Here is an 11,011-nt window from a genome sequence, read left to right as displayed (position 1 = left end):
TAAACAAAAAATCCTTAAAAACAAAATCACAGCAGGGTGGAGGAGCATGCCTTGCAGAGAGAGGTGGATCTCTGGGTTTGAGGCCAGCCTGTCTGCAGAGCAGTTTCAGGATATTCAGGGTTACACAGAGAAACCCTTCCTCAAAAAACCAAACTAAACCAAAACCTGAAATCACAAAACTGGGTTAGTCCCTAAGTTGGGGGCATTCACTCAATGCTTATTTGTTCCTTTGGTCTGATGGGACAGTGGTAACCCAGGGTCTTGTGCCTGCTAGTGCATTAATTTTTATAACAAACCTGTTGGAATCTGCTTCTCTTGTTCACTTTACTTGGAGCTCACAGAAACTGCAGGCCTTTGTGGGTAGAAATGTAGTTGATTTCCTATGTAGAGTTTTTGTTTTCTACAGTCTGGGTACAGGGAACTAAGGATTGAATAAACACTTATTGTAAGAACAAACAAAATTGACTGTCATAGTTATTTTTCCTTCCCCTCTGTCTCTTTATTGCTATGGTGTTCACAAAACTTCCAAATGGGGAAGAGTATATATAGCTGAATAAGGTTTATTTTTCCGAACCTTGGGTTTCACACTTGGACTTTACATAGTAGGTGCCTTTCTGGACAGTTTGATCTATTATGGATTCCATCCTCAGGTGGAGACTGGGTATCACTAAGCAGTAAAGGCGGAGTCTTTTCCCAATCCCCCTGCCTCAGCCTCAGTGTTGGGATTACAGGCATAAACCACCCACCCAACCAGCCGTGTATCCGATTGTGCTAATCACAACTCCGCACTTTACTCAGTCTTACTAATTGTTTATTTAAACATTTTCTGCTATGAGATTCAGAACATTTTATTTCAAGGATCATTCTGTGCATTCTTTATAAATTATCACCATGCTTAAAATGGGGCACACCAGTACTAAATTCGGCTTTGTAACAATGACTAATTCGCACACCTCGTATGTAGTGTTAGATGGCTGCTGGGTGCTCGCTAACAACTCGACATCTCCCCCCTTCTGGTCCCATCACTCTCAGACCTCCTATTACATCGGGAGGCAGCGTCCTGACCCTCCGCGACCTCTTTGTCATGGCGTCCGCGGGACGTCTATCAGGCGAGGCTTCCGCAGCCAGGCGGGCGTGGACCTTCCCAAGATGGCCGGGCTGGGCTCCTAGCGCGCGGTGGGCGGGGTTCCGCCGCCGGAGGCGGGGCGGCAGGGCCGAGGGGTCGGGCTAGCAGGCGTGCGGCTTCGAAAGTAGGCAGGCTCAGCGCGCTTGCGCGGAGCGGCCCTGCGCGCAGTGAGGCAGTGGCGGGGGAAGGCACCGGTGGGGCCGACGGGCGGGCTGAGGAGGGAAGCGGGCGAGCGAAGTCCCAGTGCGCGCCGCGGCGGCCCGGGTACCCTCCCCTTCCGGGCGTGAGGCGCTGAGAGGAAAGCGGAGCGGAGCGGACTCGCATCGGCAGCGAGGTGCTTCTCGGGTCGCCCCAGACCGGCCTCCCGTGGCTTCGGCGCTCCAGTCGCGGGGCCCGGGTTCCTCAACACACCTAGCCCCAGCCGCCGTCAGAGCTTGTCCCCAGTTCCTCGAAGCCCCGGCGGCAGCCCGGGCTCTTGGCGGGGAGGATGACGGAGCTGCAGTCGGCGCTGCTACTGCGAAGACAGCTGGCAGGTGAGCGGCGGGGCGCCGGGCCCGCGATCGCGGACCGACGAGCCGCTCGCCTCCACTCGCCGGCTCGGAGGCCGGGTGGTGGAGGGCCGTGGGCCGCGAGGGTGGGAGCCTGCGGGTCTCCGGCCGGCCGCTTGGCCGGCGACACTTCTGGCCGGGCTGTGGAGGGTGTTGGGGGCGGGGACGCGCCCCAGCCTCGCCCTCGGACGGGCCGGGCGCCCAGGGCGGCTGCCCCCTCCCCCACGGGGCTGGGGCGTTGCGGGGGAGGGGCGTGGGTCCCGGCCGGGCCGACCCTCCCCGAGGGGCGGATCCCGGGCTCAGGTGCGGCCGAGGCCGCGGGACCTCAGGGACCCCGGGAGCGTGCGGGCCCCGCGCGCCTGCGAGTCCGAGCTGCGGCTGGGGCCGGAGAGGGGAGGCGCGCCAAACTTCTGGGCCGGCAGCGCGGGGTCCGCGGAGTTAGGGCAGACAACAAAAGCGACGGCCGGGCCGGCCTGGGTGCTGGCGCGGGGCGCCGAGGGCTCGGCGGGGTGCGCGACTCCGCTTCGCCTGCCTCCGCCTGGCACGAGCTCGGCGCTGCGCCGCCCGTCTGGGGGAGGGTGGGCGCGGGCGCTGAGGAGAGCCGCTCGCTGGCTGGCCGGCCGGTCGGTCGGTCGGCCGGGGCTTTGTGCTCGGCGCGGCTCCGGCTCCCGCGCAGGCCCGCAGCCACCGGGCTGTGACCCGCCTTAGGTGCTGGCCAGGGGCGGCGGCTAAGTGCCTCCCCCGTGGAGTCTCCGTCCCCCTCCCCCATTGTCCCGGCCTCCGGCCGTTTGCGGCTTCCAGGTTGACTTTTTAGGGGGTTGGCTCCTACTCTGCTAGGACTGTGTGAGCGGAGCATGCGCGCTGGAGGCGTACGTGTGCGGAGTGGAGCGGGGGGGGGGGGGGGAGAGGGAGGAGGCGGGTTGGTGGCTTCACAATGCCGCCCCACGTGCTGCCAGATTTAAAGAGAAATGAACCGGTAGTTACCCCTGCTGTCCAACGCCAAGCGTGTGCCTGGCTCGGTTCGGGCGATCCTAACCCCTCCTCAACCTGTAGCCGGCTCCCCCCCCAGCCCCGCCCCCCTCCGGCGAAGCGCTGAAAGCTGGAAATGAAGATAAATGAAATAGATTTCTGTGAGTTTGAGGTGTCAGTTAAATCACCCTTTATGGCTTCTTAAGGAAAAGGTCGACAAGGGCTGTTACAGATTGTATAATTATGTTTATTATTAGACCATGAGCTAGCAGGTTTGGACAAGTATTAAAGTTCTAGATGGGACAGTGATTTGAAGTGAATGGAAAAGTTACACCCATCAGAAATACTATGTTCGAAAGAAGTGAAAATTTCATCTTACTTAAAAATGCCCTTTTACTGTGGTCTTTTCCTACCTTTATTTTGTTTTGGAAGAAGGAATTAAGATTTTTCTCTCCTTAAGATTTTTTTTTTTTTAAATCAGAGGCAGGCTGGTCTCTGAAAATTTGAGACCTGCCTGGTCTATAATAGTGTATTCCAGGACAGCCAGAGCAATGTAAAGAAACCCTGTCTCAAAAAACAAACAAAAAACAATAAAAAAAAAACCCCAACTTTACCTGAATACGTTTTTATTATGTAGCAAATCTTTAAATAGGCGTTAAGTACTAAATATTAAAACAGAAGTCTTACATAATAGAAATGACATACATCTTAAAAAGTGCAAAAGATTTTAATAGGACTAGTATGTGAAAAACCATTACCCTTTAATCCCAGCAGCACTCAGGAAGCAGAGGCAGGTGAATCTCTTGAGTTCAGTGCCAGCCTGGTCTACAGAGTGAGTTCCAGGACAGCCAGGGCTACACAGAGAAACCTTGTCTTGAAAAAATGAAATCAAACCAAAAGTAATACCCGTTTGTGAACATAGTCTTTTTCTTTTTTCTTTTTTCTTCCTTCCTTCTTTTTTTTTCTCTGGAGCCCTTGGCTGTCCTTGAACTCATAGATGTGTCTGCCTCTTTCTTGTCTCCCAAGTGCTAGGGTTTGAATCCTTTGTCACCACTCTAGGCTCTAGGCTTGTGTTCCCTTTTTTTTTTTAAGTTTCTTATTTATTTACAGAAATAATAGGCAAAACATTCTTAAAAGGTTTTTAATCAATGATTGATTTTTCTGAAGAGGTATCCTAAAATATACAGCAAGAGAGAATAGAAAATGATTAATTTTTCAGTTTTTTTTTTTTTTTTTTTTTTTTTTTTTGGGTTTTTCCAGACAGGGTTTCTTTGTGTAGCTTTGCGACTTTCCTGGAACTCGCTTTGGAGACCAGGCTGGCCTCGAACTCACAGAGATCCTCCCGCCTCTGCCTCCCAAGTTCTGGGATTAAAGGCGTGCGCCACCACCGCCTGGCTCAGGCTTTCTTATAGTTACTTAATTGCCTAGTAAATTATTATTATTTTTTATTTATTTTTTTTTGGCTAAGTGATTCATAAAGAGGTTTATTTTGGTACCTGGTTCTTTTGTGGTTTTTTTTTTTTTTTTTTCCCTTCGAGACAGGGTTTCTTTGTGTAGTTTTGGTGCCTGTCCTGGATCTCACTCTGTAGACCAGGCTGGCCTTGAACTCGCAGAGATCCACCTGGCTCTGTCTCCCGAGTGCTGGAATTAAAGATGTTTGCCACCACACCTGGCTTATTTTGCTTTCTTAATCAGAGACAATGTAATAATAAAGTCATTTTTTAGGGGTTTTAATTAACTTGCTCAAAATGTATGGAACAAAGTTTGTTAGTTGAAATGTGAAAATCTTAAGTTTATTTGGGAAGAATTGATAAGCACCTAAAAATAAAGGTGCTTATCAAGATGCTTTACCTTAGTATCAATTTTTAAATGGGTTTTCCAGTATCACTTGAAAATAGTAAAGAATGGTAAAATGTAATTTCTTGAAATCAGTGAACTTGTATAAAGTTTGATAATAAATGCCTTAAAAATGTTAAAATGAACTGAGTAGGTAACACAAACCTGTTAAATGTTCTCAGTGCTAGAATTTCAGAAACTTAAAACAGTGGCTGCATTTTGTTGAGCTAGTAGTCTGCCAGTGATAAAAGGTTTTGATTCATTATCTAGGAGAATTTATCCTGTAATGGAGAACTTTGTTCTCCAGTAGTTTAGCAGAATGGTGCCCTGTGTTACAGAATTGGTACTTTTAGGGCAATTGTTGCTGTGGAGGATTTTACCTGTGCAGTAAAGGTTACACTATTCTTGTTCTGTACCCACTAGATACCAGTAGTAAGTACATCCCCTCATTTGTGACACTGAAAAATGTATCTATTGCTAGAAGTCCCCTGAGACAGAGTCATTGGATTATGGTGTTTCACCATTTTGGCTATTGGGAAAAAGCTAGTAAGAACACCTTATACACACTCATGAAATCAGATAGCTTGTGTATTTCTTTGTGATATTATTAGGTTATGACTTACTCCTTTGCAGATTTAGTTAGTGGCAGGTTTTTTTTTTTTTTTTTTTTGTGATGCATTACATTAAACACCAAGAAGTCCCTCAGTACAACAGACTAATTAAAAACATTTTAAAGGTATTATAAACACAGGTTAAAATAGAGTACGAGCCCGGCATGGTGGACATGCCTTTAATCCCAGAATTTGGGAATTAGTTCAAGGCCATCCTGGTCTACATGGATCGAGGACAACCAGGGGTACATAGAGAGACACTGTCTCAAAACCAAAACAACAACAAAATACAGAGTGCAGAAATTAATCATTTTTCATCCTGACCAAGAGTCATCTTTGAGGGTTTACAAAGATTATTTTTTACATTTTATTTTAATTAAGACTGTGTCTTGCTTTGTAGTTAAAGGTGGCTTTAAAACACCTGGCCTGCCTACTTCTACTTCCTTAGAAGTTTGATTCCCAGCACCCACATAGTAGATAACAACTGTCTGTCTATCCCAACTGTAGAGGTGATGCACTTAATGATGTCTTTGCTGAGGACTGATGTGTACCAGCCACTGTGTTGAATATTTTACACATTATCTCAATTAATCCTCCTGACTGAAAACAGAAGCTTATTGAGGCTAATAACTTGCTGAAGGTCAAATGAGTGCTGCTAATGGAATTGTTAGAGCCAGGACCGTCTTGTTTTATAGACTTCTTGTTTTCAAGTGGGCAAATTGCTCCTTGGGGAACAGTACTTGACACAGTCAATGAAGTTAAATTTTATTTTATTAACAATTTTTTTAATGTGTGTGGGTATTTTGGCTGCGTGTATGTATGTCTGTGTACCACATTCATGCCTTGTGCGTGCTTTGTGCCAGAAGAGGGCACTAGACCTGCTGGAACTGGCATTATAGATGGTTGTGAGCTGTCATATAGATACTGGGAATCTGTGTTCTCTGGAAGAGCAGCCAGTGCTCTTACCTGCTGAGTCACCTATCCAGTCCCATGAAGTAGAAATATTAAAAACCAAATGCCATGATGATGCACTCCTTTAATCCCAGCATTTGTGAGGCAGAGGCAGATGAATCTGAATTCAAATCTACATAATAAGATCCTGCCTGGTGCTGGGAGCTGAGGGTCTCAAATACTCAAAATTACTTAGTGATCAAATACTGTCTTATTGTTAGTACCATATTATTTTTCCATTTTAGTAAAACTTACTGTATAAAGTAACACATAAAATCTTAAGGGCTGGAGAGATGGCTCAAGGTTTAAGAGTATTGACTGTTATTCCAGAGGACCTGGGTTTGATTCCCAGCACCCACATAGTGGATAACAGCTGTCTGTAATTCCTGTTGTAAGACACATACACAGACATACATGAAGGTAAATTTCATATGCATAAAATAAAAATAAAAATAAGTAAGCTAGGTAGTAGGGATAGTGGCTCATATACCTGTAAATCCCAGATTTGGGAGAGAGCCTGTGGCAGGAATTTGTTGGCAGTCTGTCCCAAAACACAACAACAACAACAACAACAAAATGAACAAGGCAAAACAAACAAAAAACACCCAATATTTATTTATTTTGAAAGAGTCTCATGTAGCCCAGGCTGTATCCAATAATGACTTGAACTTCTGATCCTATAAACCTTCATTATGTGAATGGTTTTAAGCTGTCCTGAGTATTGAATACAGAACTGAATGACTCTACCAACTGAGCTATGTATCAAACCCTACTTTTCTTCTTCTTTCTTTCTTCATTATTTCATAGACATTGTAAAGTAGAAAGAATCCTTCCTTTATGCAGTAACAAAATATTTGGGCTTTTATAATAGAAACCTCAATTGTGTATGTTAAAGTAATTAGTGGTTTTTTTTTTTTTTTTTTGGTTTTTTGAGACAGGGTTTCTCTGTGTAGCTTTGCGCTTGTTTTTTTTTTTTTTTTTTGTTTGTTTGTTTTTGCTACCTGTCTAAAAAGGTTGTCATGCTGTACATGTCAGACTATGTGTGAGGAGTCTGTAAAAAAGGAGTTTTCTGGCCTCATCTTAGTTTGTATTTGTTGATATGGCCCAGGAATCCAGTGGGTTTCTTTATTCATCTCTCTCTTTTTTTTCTTTATTTTGGGTGCTAGAGATTGAACCTAGCTGAATACTAGGTGCAAGCATTTTACTAAGCCACACTCTCAGCCCAAGAATCTTTTTTTCTCTTCTGGAGTCAGGGTTCCTCTGTGTAGCTCAGGCTGTCCTAGAACTGTCTGTAGACCTAGTTGGCCTTGAATTCAAGAGATCCACTTGCTTCTGCCTCCCAAATGCTGAGATTAAAGGTGTCTGCCACCACCGCCCAGCTTCTAAGAATCTATTTTTAAAAACAAGTGCTTCAGTGATGTGAAGCTGCTGATTCTGAGCCACATTTAGTTCCCTGAATAATTTTTGCCCCTGGAGGATCACTTATAGGTATCTATTTTCTTATTTTGGGGTATTTTGTCTTACCAACAGTCCCAGTGTTAATTTAGACAATTCAAAGTACTGAAAAAGCAGGGCATGATGGCACACATCTGTAATCCCACTATTTCCAGCAGGTGTTCTGGAGCAAGTTCAAGGCTGGCCTGTATTACATGAGACCCTATCTAAAATAAAGCAAAAACCAAGAGTGCTCTTTACAAATTTAATACTTCTTAATGTTCCTTCTAGAATATGTTGCCATTCTGATAATCCCAGTAGTAATCTCAAACAAGAGAAAATAGAATAAGTGGTTATTTCTCTAATAAGTGGAAGAATCAGCGTAATGAGAATATTATTAAGAATTATTGAGAGGCTGGAGAGATGGCACAGTGGTTAAGAGCACTGGCTGCTCTTTCAAAGACCAGGGTTTGATTCCTAGCACCCACATGGTGGCTCACAACTGGTTGTCTAATTCTAGTTCTAGGGCATCTAACACTCTATTCTGGCCTTTGCAGGCACCAGACATGCAGATAGTGCAGACATACATGCAGGTAAAACACCCATACACCTAAATTAAAAATAAAACAATTAGCCGGGCGGCGGCGGTGGTGCACGCCTTTAATTCCAGCACTCGGGAGGCAGAGCCAGGTGGATCTCTGAGTTCGAGGCCAGCCTGGGCTACAGAGCGAGTTCCAGGAAAGGCGCAAAGCTACACAGAGAAACCCTGTCTTGAAAAACCAAACCAAAAAAAAAACAAACCAAAAAACCAACAACAATTAAAAAAAGAATTGTTGGGCTGGAGAGATGGCTCAGTGGTTAAGAGCACTGGCTATTCTTCCAGAGGTCCTGAGTTCAATTCCCAGCAACCACATGGTGGCTCACAGCCATCTGTAATGAGATCTGGTGCCCTATTCTGGCATGCAGGCAGAACACTGTATACATAATAAATAAATCTTTAAAAAAAAAAAAAAAAAAAAAGCTGGGCGGTGGTGGCGCACGCCTTTAATCCCAGCACTCGGGAGGCAGAGCCAGGCGGATCTCTGTGAGTTCGAGGCCAGCCTGGGCTACCAAGTGAGTTCCAGGAAAGGCGCAAAGCTACACAGAGAAACCCTGTCTCGAAAAAACAAAACAAAACAAAACAAAAAAAAAGAGTCGTTGAATCGGGAAGTGTAGCTCAGAAGTACACTTGGTCTAGGATGTGTGAGGGTCTAGGTTTGATCCCCAAACATTGCTGAAGTAAAAAAGATCCTACATGTTTAGAAATGGGAGAAAAGTTTAGAAGTAAATTTATATCACATCAAACTACTAGCTATTCAAGTACTAGGGGAAATTGCTTTTATTTTATATATATATGTGTGTAAATTTATATTATATATATATTTATTTTGAGACATGGTCTTACATAGGCCAGGCTGGATTGAATTTGCTACGTGGACAGGGATGACCTTGAGTTTCTAAACTTACTATTTTTCTCTCCTGACTGCCAGAGTAATAGATACCTGGTTTTATTCAGTGCTAGGGAGCCTACTCAGGATTTTGTGTATGTTAGACAGACACTACCAACTGAGCTATATCCCAGCCAGACTTGGGAGTTTCATTTTGTTTGTTTAAATTATTTATTTGTATTTTATGTACATTGGTATTTTGCTTGCATATATGTCTGTGTGAAGGTGTCAGATCCCCTGGTACTGGAGTTACAGACAGTTGTGAGCCACCACCATGTGGGTGCTGGGAATTGAACCCCGGTCCTCTGGAAGAGCAGCAAGTGCTCTTAACCTCTGAGCCATCTCTCCAGCCCCTTGTTTGTTTGTTTGTTTTGAGACAGGGTTTCTCTGTATAGTCCTGGCTATACTGGAGCTCACTATGTACTATATAGACCAGGCTGACCTTTAATTCACAGAGATCTAACTGCCTCTGTCTCCCAAATGCTGGAATTAAAAGTGTGTTCCACCATGCTTGGAAAGTTTTAATACCCAAAAACCACGTATTATTTGGCTGGAGAGGTGGCTCAGGTTAAGAGCACTAGCTGCTCTTCAGAGGTCCTGAGTTCAATTCCCAGCAACCACATGGTGGCTCACAACCATCTATAATGAGACCTGGTGTCCTCTTCAGGCCTGCAGGTGTACATGCAGACAGAACACTGTACACATAATAACAAATCTTTAAAAAAATCATGTATTATTAAAGAAATAATGTGGCAGGTGTTTATTGTGCTGAATATGACACACAAAAAAATTGGGGCTGGTAAGGTGGTTGCTGCCAGCTTGACAACCTAAGACTTGTGGTGAGAGAATGGATTTATGCAAGTTGTCCTCTGACTGCCACATGCAAGCACATGCACAAAATGAAGAAGTAAAAAAAAAAAAAAAAAATGTAATAGGGGCTGGAGAGATGGCTCAGCAGCTAAGAAGAGTATGTGCTACTTTTAAGAGTTTAGTTCCCAGCACAGACATCAGGCTGTTCACAGCTGCCTGTAACTTCAGCTCTAGAGTATGTGATGCCCTCTCCTGGCCTCTTGAGGCAGGTACACATATGATGTATACTCACACAGATGCAGGTACACATAAGGTAAACCTCAAAAACAAAACAAAACAAAAAGTTAAAAATAACCAACATTAATGAATCAAACATGGTTTGGAGATGTATTGTATGATTTAAAGTCACTCTAGTTAAGGAAACATCCAGGATTATTTATCTGATCTATTTTACTATAGAGTCTGAAGAAAGTCTTAACTTTTTGTGAATAAGTGAACTCCCTCCCTCACTCCCCAAAACAGGGTTTCTTTGTGCATCTTTGGCTGTCCTAGAAAGAACTAGCTTTGTAGACCAGGCTGTCCTCACAGAGATCCATCTGTTTCTGCCTCCTGGGATTAATAAAGGCATGTGCCGACACCACCACTCTGCTGTGAACTTTCTTAACATTAAGGACTAAAACAGGTTTTAAGTAATAATGCTATTTAGTAGTTTCAATAATAAGAAATGTAGCCGGGCGGTGGTGGCACACGCCTTTAATCCCAGCACTCGGGAGGCAGAGCCAGGCGGATCTCTGTGAGTTCGAGGCCAGCCTGGACTACCAAGTGAGTCCCAGGAAAGGCGCAAAGCTACACAGAGAAACCCTGTCTGGAAAAACCAAAAAAAAAAAAAAAAAAAAAAAAAGTGTAGATATTTATAAATATGCTAGTTTTATTTTTTTTTATAAATAGAATACTTTAGAATGAAATACACTTTCTGCATTAGTTTTTTTAACATATATAATTTATTTTTATTTCATGTTCATTGGTGTTTTGCCTGCATATATGTCTGTGTGAGGGTGTCAGAAGCCCTCGAACTGGAGTTGTGGTTGTGACCTGGGTCCTCTGGAAGAGCAGCCAGTGTGCTCTTAACCACTGAGCCATCTCTCCAGCCCTGCTTTTGTTCTTACAATAGATGACCTCACTTCTACTTCTTATTTATTTATTTATTTATTTATTTATTTATTTATTTATTTATTTATT

At 44.3% G+C, this 11,011-nt stretch overlaps 1 protein-coding gene across 2 annotated transcripts in view; it reads left to right on the top strand.

Moving 5' to 3' along the window:
- Positions 1-797: 797 nt before the first annotated feature.
- The window catches only part of Ube2g1 (ubiquitin conjugating enzyme E2 G1), an 84,358-nt gene continuing 74,144 nt past the window's right edge, over positions 798-11,011 (top strand). The window contains exon 1 of one of the 2 annotated variants that reach the window (XR_008222207.1): positions 798-1,659. Coding sequence is in view for 1 of the 2 variants with exons in the window: in XM_052756202.1 (XP_052612162.1) it covers positions 1,614-1,659 (46 nt within the window). In the remaining variant the exon portion in view is untranslated. The remainder of the gene's footprint in view (positions 1,660-11,011) is intronic. The other variant, XM_052756202.1, reaches the window with a different exon arrangement.

Source organism: Peromyscus californicus, unplaced genomic scaffold (assembly GCF_007827085.1).
Source record: "Peromyscus californicus insignis strain IS unplaced genomic scaffold, ASM782708v3 Scaffold_3__1_contigs__length_106647218, whole genome shotgun sequence".
Classification (NCBI taxonomy): Eukaryota; Metazoa; Chordata; class Mammalia; order Rodentia; family Cricetidae; genus Peromyscus; species Peromyscus californicus.
This window is presented reverse-complemented; position numbering and strand designations above follow the sequence as displayed.